The sequence below is a fragment of the Miniopterus natalensis genome, chromosome 15 (assembly GCF_054644295.1).
Source record: "Miniopterus natalensis isolate mMinNat1 chromosome 15, mMinNat1.hap1, whole genome shotgun sequence".
Classification (NCBI taxonomy): domain Eukaryota; kingdom Metazoa; phylum Chordata; class Mammalia; order Chiroptera; family Miniopteridae; genus Miniopterus; species Miniopterus natalensis.
In genome coordinates, this window is record NC_142095.1 from 25,314,513 (window position 1) to 25,331,266 (window position 16,754).

General features: G+C 37.4%; 1 protein-coding gene across 4 annotated transcripts in view; it reads left to right on the forward strand.

Moving 5' to 3' along the window:
- Window positions 1-16,754, forward strand: part of PPP2R3A (protein phosphatase 2 regulatory subunit B''alpha) — a 121,203-nt gene that overhangs the window by 48,590 nt on the left and 55,859 nt on the right. For 3 of the 4 annotated variants that reach the window (XM_087824948.1, XM_016224345.2, XM_016224346.2), the window contains exons 4-5: window positions 8,162-8,428; window positions 14,385-14,488. In XM_087824948.1, the coding sequence (XP_087681074.1) occupies window positions 8,162-8,428; window positions 14,385-14,488 (371 nt within the window). Of the gene's footprint in view, window positions 1-3,663; window positions 4,612-8,161; window positions 8,429-14,384; window positions 14,489-16,754 lie in introns of those variants that run through there. The other variant, XM_016224347.2, reaches the window with a different exon arrangement.

Here is a 16,754-nt window from a genome sequence, read left to right on the forward strand (position 1 = left end):
CCCCAGCATGTGCCCTGACTGGGAATCAAACTGGCAACCTTTTGGTGCATGAGACAGCTCCCAACTAACTGAGCCACACTAGCCAGGGTGGAAATTTGGTTATTTCTCTGACATACCACTTTTTAACATAACTGGAATTGTGACTGATAACATTATACTAGGACATATCGGATTTGTGGGAATTCCATACAATTTCTAGAACACTTATTAGTAACATGATGCCACACAAAACTTTGTCATCACTTATGTTTAACATCTATCTTTTACAAGGTATGAGACAAATCTCGAGATTTTTCAGGGACCCTCTGGGAAATCTCAAAGTTACTTTGAGGTCAAAGGAATCCATATCATGAGACATTAAATAGCTAACCATCACCTTAAGTTATCTTTCTGACAAATTCTGTAACAGAGAGAACATGAATTTGACTTTTAGTAAACCTAGAATAATTCCTCTGGCTCTTAACACCTAAAAATCTATGGTGGTGTAAGAATATCCCATCACCTTTCCTGGCAAGAGGGGAGAACCCCATTAAGAGTATAGCTCATTTTGTGGAGAAAAGGGAACCCTCGTGCAATGTTGGTGGGAGTGCAGATTGATGCAGCCACTATGGAAAGCAGTATGGAGTTTCCTTAAAAAATTTAAAATGGAACTGCCTTATGACCCAGAGATTCCACTTCTGGGGATTTATCTGAAGAAACCCAAAATACTAATTCAGAAGAATATATGCACCCCTATTTTCATTGCCATGTTATTTTCAATAGCCAAGCTATGGAAGCAACCCACTTGCCCATCAACACACAAGTGGATAAAAAGGCAGTAGTACAAATATACAATGGAATATTACTCAGCCATGAAAAAGAATAAAACCTTACTGTTTGCAACAGCATGGGTGGACCTAGAGGCTGTTATACTCAGTGAAATAAGTCACAGAAAGACAAGTGCCATATGATATCACTCATATGTGTAATCTAAAGAACAAAATAAATGAACAAACAAAATTGAAACAGACTCATAGACACAGTATGAACTGGTGGTTGCCAAAGGAGATGGGGGTTGGGGGACTGGGAGAAAGATGAAGGGACTAAGAAGTAGAAATTGGTAGTTACAAAATAATCACAGGGAAGTAAGTAAAGCATAGGAAATATAGTCAATAATATTGTGATAACCATGTATGATGCCAGTTGGGGTACTAGAAATATCGAGAGGAACACTATGTAAAAGTATATGATTGTCTAACCACTAAGCTGTACACCTGAAACCAATATAAAATACCATTTTTTAAAAAAGTATAGCCCAGCCGGGCATGGCTCAGCAGTTGAGCACCGACCTAGGATCCAGGCAATCGGGTTTCGATTCCCGGTCAGGGCACATGCCCGGGTTGCGGGCTGCAGCCAATCAGTGACTCTCATCATTGATGTTTCTATTTCTCTCTCCCCATCTCCTTTCCTCTCTCTGAAATCAATAAAGATTTTTTTTTTTTTAAGTATAGATCATTTTACCTTATTGCAGGATGTAAATCTCTATTATAGATTATAGGCATTTTGAGAAAATGGTCACCCTATTGTTGTACTTCCACATATTAGCTGTTTGTTTAAATTCTGAAAATTTATCCTCTCTCTTTAAGGAATACCTATACATCTCAGTGTCCTTTTCCCATTCTGTCTACTCTGAGCTTTTACTTGTGCAGTTGACCTTGGCTAAGAAGGTCACACAACCATACGGAGTAGTCTTGTGTTAAATTCATGACCACCAACCTTCAGTGGGCCTTTACTGTTGTCTGGCAATTTCTAGTACATTTCCCGATCCTACACTTTCCCACTCTGCAAGTGACTCTTTCTTACTTTCTTCTCTGTCCTCTAACATTTCCTCTTCCATCCTTGTCCTCTGCTCATGACCTTGATTTCTAATTTACTAAGAAAACTGAAGCAATCAGAGGGGAGACCTTTAGCCACCCACATAGCCATATTAGTATCCACGCTTCCTTCTATCACTGCAAAATGGTCTGGTCACCTATCGAAGGCCAACCCCTGCAATTTTGCTCTGGATCCCATCCTCTCCCAACAATTTGGGGACGCTCCTCCAGTGATTAACCCTTTTCTCTCCTGCAGTCATCCATTTTTCCCCTTTACTAGACTATTCCATTAGCAAATAAACATACTATAATTCTCCCATCTTTAAAACAAGACATCCAAAGGCACTTTGGCATTCAAGAGGCACAGCTCCATCAGCTGTTATATTTGCAATATAATGATCATCACCAGAGTCCTTGACCATCAATTTCAGCCTGTGAATTCAGCCCTCACCCCAAGTTACTGAGAAGTTACATGTGCACACAACCAAGGAAGATACTGGAGCAAGGTTTTCTGTAGCACTGCCACCATCTAACAAGGCAATGGCAATGGATTGGAAACCCTGTATTCCTTCTGTTAGTTGTTTAACATGTTTATAGGCCCAAGATGAATTCTTATGGTCTATAATGAGCGATCACTAATTGAAATAAATCTGAATGAGAGAGGAAAGTAGGAAAACAAAGCACAGATAATCTTAACTAGAAATTCTAGAGATACCAAGAATTATACCAAATAACTGTAGGCTCTTAATTATCTCTCCCTGCCTCCTCCTAGAAGAGCATCTACCCCCAAGTTGTAGGAACACCAAGAGGCAAAAAGTACTTCATTAGTTCTTTCGTTATTGGTTATGGAGTTGTTCCTATCACTTCCTGCTTCCCCTAGCCTCTGGCAGTCACTTACCTACTTTCTCAGGAAGGGGATGAAAAGTCACCCCCTGAAGAGGAGAGTGCTTTAATTGAAAACATTAAATCACAAGGCAAAAGACCTGGTGGCATTCATAATAAACTTTTTTTGGATTTTAATTTGGAGGTAAATGATGGAGGAAAATAGTATTCTAGGCAAGAGTATAAGGGGAAAAAAAATATGGGAAAGCTACCTAGCTCCAAGAGTGAACATTTAGGCGAGTGAGAGGAAATTGGAGGTGGGAGGGAGGGGGCCCATGGAAGCATTAGCCAGTGGTTTCAATTGTAATCCTCTTTCAACCATAGTGTATGTTGAAAGCTTTCAGGAAAGATTTTGTATTAGAGAACTCCGAAGCTTAAAAAGGAAAAAGAAATTTGAAAACCGCAGGTTTAAACATATAAGCCCAATGCACACATTATAAAGTGCTGTCAGAATGTCTTGAAAGGAAATCAAGAAAAAAAACTAACTGAAGTTGTAGAAAACAATGGAAAACCAAAGAATTTAATTCCCCCTGAGTTAGACAAGGATTCAGCAGAAGAGAGTTGTAAGATGTTTTGGTTTGGGGGTTTATTTGACAGTCCTATTTGGTTTATATTTTTTAGAAGTAGAAAGTAAATATTGATTGAATAATGTGGTTGATTGAAAATAAATACTGAAGTCTAAATGTTAAACGAAGAGTACTCGAAGAGTCCCTTGTAAATAACTATATGAGGCAGAACTTTAATGTATGATAAAATAATAAGAGTATTTTTAAAATCTGAGATGATTTGTTTAAAGCTCCTTGAAGGGGGAAAAAAGTCACAAATTAAAGATGTATTATGCCATTGCTATTGCAGCTTTTGTACATTATGCAAGCCAAATTGCACTCACTTATATGTATCTAAAGCTACTTTATTATGGCATTAACTGCTCCACTTTCCTAACTAACACTTTGACAATAAATTTTCAAATATATCCAGACCCAAAATCAATTCCAAAAAGTATGCTTGATGACTAACATAGTCTTCTGCAAATAAACAAAAAGGATTTGATTTTTAAATCTGAAACCAACAAATCTCTTTGTATGTTACCATTTGAGGATGAAATTTTGTTTTTCTCTATAGTTTGGGTGTATCTGGAGGATTTTGGATATTTGCTTCCTTTCAAATAAAAATAAGCTGTTCTTAAAATAATAGTTTCAAGTTTGAAGTACAGTTCTTTTTTCATAAAATATTAAATAGCAAAATAAAAAAATGCTCTAAATGTACTTCTAGTTTGAGGAGAAACTAATTTATGTGAATTGACACCTCACATACTCTGGGTTTAAGAAGTTAGAATTATCTGAGAAGCCGCTATTTTTAGGTCCACTGTAATGTTTCTAACTTTGGCGTTCAGGGTAGTGGGTACTTCCTTTCCCATAAGGCTCTGTATTCTCACCATGTGCAGGCCAATTTGACATAAAGCTACCTACAAGGAGCAACAGGCCCATTGCAGGGCACGTTTCTAACTTGAAAATTATGAGCAGGTATTGGGAGCCACAGGCTGTATTTGGGAACCAGCTGCATGTCAGTACAAGTATGGATTGTAGTCTCTGGAGGCTGGGAGAGCACAATGCTTGAACTTAATTTCTTTGAGAGAGAAGAAGAGAAAAGTACCTTTCTACCTGACAAGATCGACAACATATTAAATCTGACCATCTTCCGAAGTGTGCTGGACAGTTGCTAAGTAAACGTCCACTTTTCAAAGATGATGATCAAGGAAGCATCTCTGCGAAGGGACCCGGACCTAAGGGGAGAGCTAGCTTTCCTGGCAAGGGGCTGTGATTTTGTTCTCCCGTCAAGGTTTAAGAAGCGGCTGAAGTCATTTCAGCAGGCACAGGTTTGCAACTTGGGTGTTTCTTGTAAAATATTTTTATTACTAATAAAACCACCCAGTGAACTAACTTACAAATAATTTTACAGCTTACTTGATATTAGATCAAGGAATTAATCTGTGTCCTCTATTCAGCTATTTGCAGAAAGCTATTTGTAGAGAGATTCCAACAGGTTTAAAAATAGACCTTCTGGACCTGAGTACAGTACTCACATTTTTCTCTTGTAGAGGGGAATCCAGTTTTAGAGACAGTAAATACAACTTATCAGATATTTTACAATTTAGTGGGGGACACACTAGAATTTTTTATAGAAATATCTTTGAGAAACTAAAATTTCTTTGTTAAAAGTCCTTTGTGTACTTTAAATCAATATGCTTTGAATTAACATACATCTGTAATGAATATTTTTTAATCTTTTTTTGAAGGAAGACCTAATTTTGTATGTAGACAATTATGTGTGTGATATAATGTCTGTAGGTAATAAAGGATAGCAATTAACTTCTGGGTGGTGAAAGAATGTACTTCCTCAGCAAGCTGTGAGACTAAATCATTTCTGCCTGTGATGACTACTTTGCAGAACCCTTGCTAACTTGCTTACACCATTATCGCCAGTGTTTCCCCAAACAAGTACCTAACACTGACTGCAATACAAATTAAGGGCCATACAAATGATGGCTATCCAGAATCCAGCAAGAAACCATAGTTTTAGTCTAACCCAGAGAAATTTCAAATCATTTGATTGGACCATATGAAGTTTTTGTTGTTTTTTTAAATAGTTCAAAAATGGTCAAATACTGGAAATGCTACATTGACGTAACAGTATAAGGCTACTATTCAGATGGAATATCTAAATGTGCTATGTTTAAAGGGAAAGGCTGAAATGGAGAATTGAGATACTTTACCCAACCAATTCTATTTTAGTGCTGTTTCTAGATTGGAGTGAAACAATTTTATTCAAAGTGAGCAGATGCTAAACTTGCTGGTAAATCTGGCAAAATTTATATTACTATGTTTTATAATGTTTGTAAAGAGTCAGTTTTATTAAACTTCATTAAAGTTTAAATTATATCCTATTAAATTCAATAGAAAGTAAGTTGTTAACACCCAAAAGTTCACAATAAATGCGCTTTTTATTTTCCCTTTTAAATATTAACATCACTTTTATTAAATGTGTATGGACCAGTGAATTAATAAATAGTTGCCTATCAGTGAATCGCTCCATGTTATGAAGTACACTAAGGAAAGTAAAACAGACTATTATATATAACCAAATATTTCCCCATTCAGATAAAAACTTTGACAGCCAGGGTTTGTTCTGAATGTCACTTATTTCTGTCAAAGCAAAAGTGTAGAGTCAATGTTGAAGGCTTTCCTCTAAACCTTCTCCACTACCATGTGTCCATTAGCCTATTGGGTTTCATCCTTGCTGGCACCAGTGGTCTTAATCCTACAGTTATAACTATTCTAGATGTCACACCATGGGAAACATTTTGGGGAAACAAAGAATTTTGATTGCATACTTGTCTCACAAATGTCTTTTAGCTTAGAATAATAGAAAGGAAATGACACTAATAAAAATGACCTAGCCAAAGCCCCTAAAGAATTAGATGCCTTATTTTAGAGGTTTAAGAACAATTTCTATTGTCATTGACTCAAGACTATGTAATAATATTTGCAGATTTAGTATTAAATCTGCAGAGAAATGTTTACTTAGGTTATCAGCTTATTAAATCAAAAGTGGTTTGTAAACTTTAAGTTGCTTTGCAAATGTGTTTATTTTATTTATTATTGAATCTGCAGAAGCATGCTAGGTTATGTTTAATGTTGTAAGATCCCCACCCTTTAGCTAATTTTCTCAAATAAGGACATATCTGTACCCAGCACTGTTTTGAACCTTTTACCTGTGTAATTTCCATACTATTTACTCCTGTAATGTCCTTTAATCCTCATAATAACCTTCCAAGAAGTAAGGATTTTAATCTGTTTTATTACCAAAATTGTAAAAAGTTAAGTAATTTTCCTGAGGTCCCAGGGCTAGTAAGCCATCCCTGTTTTCTGTTAAGTTTTTCATCTTTCATTGGTATCACTTCCCTCTGTGCAACTTCTTCCTAGACTCCTGCTTTATATGGGTGACATTCTGATGCTGCAGCAGTGGCTTGGTGTGACCAACTGGCCTTCATAGCCCCAGTAGTAGTAATGTATGAGCAGACTCCACTCTGTATTAATGTCAGGTATTAACATGAGAAGTGGGTCATGTATAACAAAAGTAGATTCAATCATAGTCATCACATATTTATGTGAATGAAGCTTATCTTTCTATAATACTCATGTTTTTCAAGGATAGCAAAGGTTTTTATCCTGAATCTAAATGCCATGTTATAGCCCTCTGTCAAAAGAAAATATGATATTCACATCTACTTATAGATAAATTATTGTTCAAACTTTAGGGATGGCATTAGGCTAATTTAAGGAAGAACACTCAAGTAATACTTTGTTCACAGTGAATTTAAAATAAATCTAGCTGATCAACAATCATGCCACTTTCATAGTCTATATGGCATATAATACAGTGCCATACTCATAAGCCTTAATAGATAATTGGTGAAAATTAAGAGTAGAAATTAAAACTGAAAATCCTCATGGAATCTTTTTGCTTTTTCTTCTAGGAATCTCTGGACTAAATTTAGTCTTCATTGATAAAATAAACTACTCTACCTAAATGTTAGTGTACCTCCTCTCCACTTTCCTTAAATCATGGATAATCTTAATCTTCCTATTACCCTCAACCTCCCCCCCTTTTTAAATACTGTCTTTTCTTATGTCTCTATTTGTATACCATACTGAATCCTTTTTGGAAAAAAGAATTATATAAACTGTAAATGAGTTAATAAACAGTAAAAGCAGTTTGGCTGTGATGAAATTAATGACCGTGATTCTTGCCTATTAGAATGTACCAAAAATGAGAGAAATTTGTATCTTGGAAAAAATAGCATACCCCTAGTGGCAAGGAAATCATCCTGATAGAAGACATTCCAAAACAAAAATGCTTTAATTTTCCTAACAAAGGCTTTCTGCATCAGGGACTGGCAGTGATCCTACCTAGACAAAGTTAAACTAAGAACATTCCTCCAATAGATTTTAGATCTACATATGTAAAAAGTACTTAATGCACAGAAAGACCAAGAATAGTCTTCAAAAAGAATTTACCACTTCAATTCCGACAGACTAAGAATACATCTCAAGATCCTTAATATGTCAGTTGACATTGCTCTTAAATGTCTGCCACATAATTTATGGGGAAATGTAGAATTTTTAAACATACATTTATATAAACTCAGGTATTGACAGATGATTAATGTATTAATTTGTTTAGTATGGATAAGCATTCCCTAGAAGCATGCTTGCCACCCTCTAGAGTAGAGTGAGCCCTTGATCTCTACTGTTTCTAATTATTGTTTATTGTATTTATACCAAACTTCCTATTACTGGTGAGGACTTTTAAGAAATATATGCTGTTTATAATTTTTGTGTCTCATAATTACATTTTCCTTCCAGATTCAAAATAAACCAGAAAAGAAACCTGGAACACCACTACCACCTCCAGCCACCTTTCCAAGTACCCCCCAGCCTCCCTCCCCTGTTCCTCATGTGAGTAAGGTTGTGAATGCACCATTGTCCATCAACATTCCACGGTTCTACTTTCCTGAAGGACTCCCAGATGCCTGCAGTAACCATGAACAGACTCTAAGCAGAATTGAAGCTGCTTTCATGGACATTGAAGATCAGAAAGCAGATATTTATGAAATGGGGAAAATTGCCAAGGTAATGTACTAAATGATGTATACTTGCCCTTTCTCTAGCAATCCTGATCTCCCTCTCTCCACTGCCTCTTGCTCTCTGTTTTTTTAAGCGTGCATAATTGTTTTTTTCCCATGTTGAAAAAATTTATTTGATTCTGATATATCTTTAACTGTGGTCCTATTTCATGGAACTCTTAAGTTTGAAGAAAACCTTAGTGGACTTCTAGTACAACTTCCCATTTAATATAGGAATTCTATCCATGACATCACTGACATAAATTCATGCTCTGTTTGAATGCTTTCAGGGACTGGAAACTCATTAATTTGCCAACCAGCCTATTTCATCATTAAATATAGCCCTACTTGTTAAAAATATATCCCTTGTGTTGAATACAAATCTCTTTTTTTTTGTTCTCACCCAATAATCATAATTCTTTGTCCTGAAGCCAGACAAGGAACCACTAGGCCAGCTTAACACTATAATTCTCAGAAATAAGTGGATTTTCCACTAGGAAGCAAGCCTTTGATACTTTCCAATATACCCAACTGCTTTTAAGATCTTAGCTCCTAAAGCCAGGACTACTATAAAATCTTTAGTAACTGGATTCTACACCTGTAGCCTCCTCCTAGAACAGTTAATACTGAGCATGACCATCACATTATATTTGATCATGCCATTCCCCAGCTCAGCAAATTTCAGGGACTTCTACCATCCTTAGCAGTGCTTTCTTTTGGTTGGGTTTTATTTTTATCATGCACATATATTGAAGAGTCAGATCATACCTGGGAATTTAGTAGTGATTTCAGACTGTGCTTCCAGAGATTTGCGGGGGGGGGGGGGGGGGACTTGGGTTGGTAGACTAAGGACTATATGTGGGCAAATAGGAGACCAAGTGGCAACCCCAAGACCCTATGCACTCTTACACTGGGAATGGTTCCCCTGCTTTTAGGAATAATTAAAAGTTTAAAAACTGATACTGAGGATAAAACCCAAACTATTGTTCCCTGTGTGAGTCTGACCCACTTGCCCTCCCACAGGCACATCTCTGCATTTGGGCTCTCAGATCTCCCCTCTAAAATGGGCTTCCACTCCTGCCAACCCACATCACCTATCCTTTAAGACCCAGCTTCCATCGTGTCTTTGGAGAAGTCCCAGAATCCCCAGTCTGGTCATGCCCTGTATTCTCCCCTACCCGTAACCTCAGAACATTTGTTACTAGTGTTAAATAATTTGTAAACAGAGTGATTTTAAGGGAAATGAAGAGGAATTCTTTCATTCCCCCTTTCTTCACTCCTAACCTTAAACTTGCTTGTTGATCCCTTAGATGTCTCTAATGAAAAACAGACTCTTTCATTCCAGAAACAAGAGCTCACCTGTTTCCACTCTATTTTACATATGAAGAAACCGAAATCCCATAAGTACTTACCTGAAGTCACAGAACTGGTACATGTCAGGAGACAAGTCCTCTAACTCCTAGCACTGTGCTATTTCTACCATATGTTATCTCCCCTGAACATAGGCTAACATACCATTAGCTAACTTCCAATTATATCCACCCTAGTAAATTATAACTTCTTTCAGGGCATTGGCATTTTCTTACCCAAAGCTTTGAGAAATAGCTGTTGTGTGGACCAAAATGGTAAATTATCTAAAAGGCTGGAACTATGAATCTAAATCCAAAAGATAGAATTTAGCAAGCATGAATGAAGACTGCATCTGAAAATAACATGTTAACCACATAAATGCCAAATGGTATTTCTAAATGGCAACAGTTTGTGTGAGAGAGAGAGGAGATTTTCAGGGAGGCAGACAAGGAGAGACTGTCCAGATTAAGGGACATGGTAGTTGCCAGGTGCTGTGCTAGGCTCACCACACCTGGAGCCTCACTGTCAGAGAACTGCTCCCTGCCCTGTCTTGAATTCAGGTCCTCTGGGCAGACCTTCCTCCTCTGAATATTCCCAACCCGACTGAGGAGCCTGTTTTGCCTTTGTTCCCGCTGCTCCACAGTTCAGTGGCCCTCTAGCACTCAACATTCAGGGAAGAGAGCAGAAAGCCTAAGATGGTCAAGGGAGATGTAGGAAAGTAATCAAGTCAGGGACGGGTCTGTGCATGCTGGGGAGTCAGAGGAAGGACTTTGCTATTTATAGGCAGTGAGGATCAATCTATATGCCCTCTGGAAAACTATCAGTGTTGAAGCTGACAACATAGAAAAGTTTAAAAAGCTAGAAAACTATTTTGTTTAACCATGGTAACTCATTTACATAACAATTTACTGTTTATACCTAATCATCTTGTGGCACAATAGCCAGTTTACAAACTCCGGTTTGATTAACCTGTCTGAATTGTACTTGATTATAACCCTAAGTTCCATTTATGGGTGCCAGGCATTGGTGTTCATTGCTCTTAGATCTTAATTGTTGGCTCAGGTAGCAAGGTAATCGGCTCATACTTTTAAAAAGCTAAAAATAACATTGCACATAAAAGTGAGACTGTATGTATAATGACCTGAGGAGATATCAGAAGTGTATTGGTTTGTATTGTTTTGTTTTGGATTACTGTATCAGCTCATTTTATTGGATTTTGTCTCTTTATTTTTAAAGTCATTTATTTTAAAAATTCATTTAATCATACCTTCCAGTTAGCTAATCCCCATAAAACCAGCTTTTACTTGGCTATAGCAGTCTGTTAGCACTCACTAAGCCATCCTTATTTTCAACCATTCTTTACTCTGCTGACCACTCTTCTCTGCCATGAGGCAGTGAACTTTGCACCTGCATACCTTGCACTCTGTGTGCTTGTGTTCTCACAAGAGGTGGTCATTTGAAAGGGAGAAGAAAGACAACCTTTAAGGGAAAACAAGGGGAGAGGTGGTCAGAGCAATAAATAAACGTTTTTATGGATTCTTGTGGTTTATAAAGCTATTTGGAAGGCCAGCTTGAATTTGCAGTCTACTCTTAGTGACACTTAAGTGTAGCTGTAAAGGCAGTGGTCTGCTTTTTAAGTGCAAAGAAAACTCTGTGTTCATGAAATCTGCATCTGTTAGTGAAGTTTAGCTTGTTCACCTTGGACTTCAGACAGCGCTGGAGAGGTTAATGCCCATTCTGATCAAATACTCAGTGTGTGGTGTGTACTTTTTCCCACAGCTTTAATGATAACGGAGAAGAAGTGAGAGAATGAATCTAAGTGGGCAAAGGCAGTGTAGGAACAGAAACTGAGGAACAGTAAGAGATGCATTTTCAGAGCCTGGGCCTCTAGCAAGAAGTTGAGGAAAAAGAATGAAACTGTCTTCTGAGCCATACAAATCCATTTGCCAGCCCATCTTCTGGCTGATGTAGCACCATCTTGACCCATCATACCTGTGGCCTGTAAGGTACCTCTGTACCTTTATTCATCTGTGGGATGATGAGAGAAAAATACCATCCCTCTTCTGCATGGGGATCACATGAGGACCAAATGAAGTGGCAAGATGAGACATTTTAAAATGTTAAAGAACATTGCAAATATTGGTGATTATCTCTTCCTCTGTGTATCATTAGACAACCTTGCGTTCAGTTCTTTATGGTGTCAGGCCATTCTTAGATCAAATTACAGGTGTTAATCAAGTTTTCTTTGTTCCAGCGACTGATTACTGCATTGACTCTTGCTTGATCCTATAAACTTAAGTTTCCTAAACCCATTTTCTGTACCTCCCTGTACACCCCTACTTGTCATCCACCCTCTTCCTTTGTGAAAAGTCTTGATGCTGGCTTGTTCTCTCCTCTGTTATAAAAGACTCTATTCTATTGCTCTCAGATTAATATCATTACTTTTTTAGATTCTTATTACTCTCCTGATTCCCTTTATCTTAATTCTTTGCTTTTAAGCAGATGCAGGCCAACCATACTTTTATTTGTTAAATAGTCAAAGTGCAATGTCTTTAGCTCTTGCCATTCACTGTTCTTCCCATTTTTTTCATTTGGCATTTTCTGCAAGGGCCTGATACCCTAACAATTGTTTACTGAAGGTACCCCACTATGAGCAAAATAGGTCAACCCTTTTCAGTCTACTTTAAAACATGTCCATTCTCTACCTTATCTCTTAGGATTTTGCCTTTAGGTCATAATACATTTATAAGTGTTAATCTCTCAGTGACTTATTACTCCTTCCAAGCTGACATATATATATTTTAACAGTAGCCTTGTGGGGGAAAGACTGTAATCCAAGGGAATAAAAATTGTTTAATAATGGAAATAGCTGCACAGGAGACGATAAGCACACAGCTTTTGGAAGTGTTTCAGCTGGGGCTGGTGACCACTTCTCAAGATTGAGCTAGAAGATTCCTATTCCTTTCTAATTCTGAAAAATCGATGAGTTACTAATGGTGGGAGTTTCAAGCACTTTGGCAAGTCAGTTCCAATCTCTCCCTGTACTTGCTGTTTGTGGCTCTGCGCCCCCACCTTCATAATACAGGCTATTCTTTCAGCGTTCCCAACAATTGCCAGTCCCTGTCATATCTACAAGCATTTTCTTGTCAAACCACTATTCTGCATGAAAGGGAGGATTGGGATTGGGGAAAGTGGGTTTGACAGTTTACAACCCAAAATATATTGTGAGCTTTGGACCTTGGCAAGCATAATTTACACAGTAAACAATCCATTTGGTTGCTAAGCGACACCTTTCCCTCATTCTTGACCTCAGTGGAGGTATTTGGACTCTGGACTTAAGAAATCTTAAATTCCGTCCTGCTTGCAGAACATGCTTTAGTGGCCGTGGCGAGAGCAGCCTCATATTTCTGCCCTGTACTTACCTCCCTTGGCTTGAATCTCCCCTTCCATATCCTCCTCTTTGTCATGAATCCAGTAGGCTTGGGCTTTCTCAGCATAACTATAATTGCAGACTGGCTCAGTCTCCTGTGGGGATCCCCCATGTACTAGGGCTCACACTAGGCCTCACTTTACCTGAACCTAATGTGGACTCACATCTTGTCATCCTCCAGTGGAGAAACTTCCCTTTGTAGAATGATGAAGGCTCAACAGATCCTGAATCTCAAATGAGTAATAAGAATTTCCTTATCTAATAACAAGATGTGCCTCTTTGAAGAGATACAGATTTGGGGGTATGTTTTACATGTGTATACAAAATTGGGAACATTTAGAGACCGTTTCTCTGCTCATACATAGATGTTATCATCACTAAGAGGGAAGACTTTTCTGTCTAGGAAAATAACAGGTAAGTTTGGTAATAACTCTTTCTCATAAGATATAAGAATAATGTTTAATGGAAAGAGAGAGCTTTTCACTGAGGAGGAAAACATCATCTTTTAGGGTGTTGCAGTTGCTTTGTATTCATCCCTAGTTCTTCCTAAGGCTTTTACAATGTGGAGTCATTTGTGGAGCTTCTAATAGATAAGTAAATTATAGCATTTTGATTTTTACCTTTCATACCTGAGTTGTAACCATTTAAATAAGTTTGGTAACTATTTTCTTGAAGAGTCAAGGCTTTTCTGGTTCTTCTTTTCTGGGGTTTAACATAATATGCAAAGGAGAGAGTGGGAGACAGAGGTGGAGTGTATTAAAACCAAGTGACCGAGTAAAAAAGGTGATTGTAGTTTTCTGCCATAGGAAGGAAAGGCATACACAACCATGACATTCAGTCATTTCTTTTTCTTTCTAGAAGGTAGAAAATATATGATGTAAGAGCAGTAAGAAGGGGAAAAACTGGTTGCTTTAACTGTCAGGATAGGAGAAAGAAACATCACTGTAAATGAACGTGGAGAAAAGGCAAATGCATTTTCATATTCTTCATTAAACATGTAGTCCTCTATTTTGTTCCCTCTCTGTGTCTCTCTGATATTTTTGCCTCTGTCCCAGTTTTGCTCCCCCAAGGGCCCTTCTGTCCACTGTGGCATGACGAGTAAAAGCTACAAAAGCCCTTTTCTTTGGCCGTGTCATCTCGTCACTGCCCCTTGGCTTACACTGTATTTGTGTTTTATTTGCAGGTCTGTGGCTGTCCTCTCTATTGGAAAGCCCCCATGTTCAGGGCTGCAGGGGGAGAGAAGACAGGATTTGTGTCAGCACAGTCTTTTATTGCCATGTGGAGAAAGTAAGTATGTGAGCAATTTCTGTGAGGCTAGGCAAAGAATGGTCTGGTCCTCAAGGCATGTTTTATAAAGGTCACTTATTTTATTCATTTATTAATTTTCCTTTACTGTTTATTTCAACAAGTAAAATTCAGTGATTCACAGCCATTTATACCCACACACAAATTCTTTCCATAAACCTTTATCTTAAATGTCTCTAAGCAATAAAAAAGATCTTCAGAAATATCTTTTTAGTAACTATTTGATAGTTTCTTACTTTTACTTGTTAAACTTGGGTCTTAGGATTTGACTCTTGCAGCAGTGACATAAGAGCAAACCACATGTATCACATGAAAATATAGCTTCCATTCTCATATGATCCAGTTTAGAATTGTGTCTAGTTGATTTATTAAAAATCACTGAATTGTAATAAAATTTTATCATTACTTTTTGAAAGCTCCTGTTAAGGAACACATGGATAGTATATTTATCAAGCCACTCCTGGGTTTTTACATTTTGACAAGTTTTCTTGAGTTCAAACCCAACTTTCTTCTTTTTCTTTTTTTTTCCTCTCTGCCTTCTTCTTTAGAAGTTATTTCTTGATGTATTTATATATTTTAAGAGAAGGGCACACCTTGCTCCTTCTGCCTTTTTTAACTGATCAGCTTTCTTTATGTATGTTGTTTTCACTTTTTCTGGCCTAGATACCCTTTCTGGTAAACTGTTGGGAAATGCTATTCACCTATCATCATCATCGTTATTATTTAAAATCTACATATAATAGCAGCAGAATTCAGCTTACAGATGCTTTCTGATCCCTTCATGACACCCAAAAGCCCTTAATAGCATAATATTTAAGAACATAGTAGGTTATTAATAAATGTATTCTTATTTTTTAAAATCAAACAGCAAGTTGAGTTTACCAGGTTCTTCATGCATTACTAAAGTAATAAGGGGGTATAAGACTACCAGTTCATGAACTTCTTTTGAAGAACCATACCAAAGCTAAAAGTTACAGATGATTCATGTTTTCCAGGTGGATTTTAGTCATTTTATTACAGGGAGTAGTTCTAAATTGTTCAGATACCAAGGACTAAAAGGGCCCTAGGAGAATCATTCCTCATACACCATCAGGATCATACTCCAAAGTCAGCCATTATCACCATTTCACCTCTCCTCTAGCAAATGGAAAACTGCTGGATAAAAATCTGCAAATGTTGGGTGTGTTTTTTTAATGTGTGGATAAGCAGTTCTAAAAGGAATTACTTGGGGGCTAGAAATACCAAAACAAAACAAAACACTAATTAGCCAGGAGTAAACTAGCAAAGGAATTAGCATTTGCCCTTGGAGTATTTTTGGCAGAGCCTGGGGAAAGAAAATAGAGCCTAGGGCCTGAACAGTAGGGAGGTCAGCTTGGATTCTCTCCCTTTTCCCCACTATTAAAGCCAGGAATTTGGCCTGGTGGTCTGATTGTCTATTATTAATTACTTTTATTGTTATTTTAAATCAGCATATATAACAGTAGCAGAATTCAGGAACTTGAAATGTGTAGATGTTCTAGCTTTCATTCAGCTAGTTACTTTCATCCTGGCAGGTACCAGGCCTGAAAAGACCTCAGCTGGAATGTGAACCAGGGATAGAAAAAATAGGGATATTACATAGGGATAGTTTGTCAGAGGTATCTTCAGCCACTGAGGTCAGCGTTGTTGGCAAATACCATCTAACAATCTGGGAAAGCAGCAAGAAGTGAATTATGATTGTTTAAGAGAAAACTGAGAAAGCTGAGAAATTGAGGGGGAAAATAGTCTATTCTGTAAAAGATTAGAGCCAGAGAAAAGAACTGTAACTACTCATATTCTAGCTTATTTTGAATATTCTGGGACCCTATGTTTGTGAGCCTGAGGCTGACTATAGCAAGGGAAAACTAGTATCCAACTTGATTTACCTGCAACTAACTGCATAATATTGAGGAAAGTAACAACCAGTTTTTTTGTCTTAAGACTATGTCACAAAGATAGGATGGATATTTATGTTGATGGATAGAGCAGCAGCCGCAGCCACAACAGCTGTATTCCTTTATTGAGATGAATCATTTTAATTTTGTCTCTAGGGAAAGGAGATTCTGCAAAAGAGGAAAAAGTACATGAAGCACAAGTCTTCATTTTAGGAACTGGAAGAAACTACTTATAAAGTTATATAGCATGAGCAACTGTCCTTATCTTTTTTCACTTAAAAATAATTCTGTGAATAGTATGTCTATAGTAAAGCATTATCTTCTGGCCAGATATT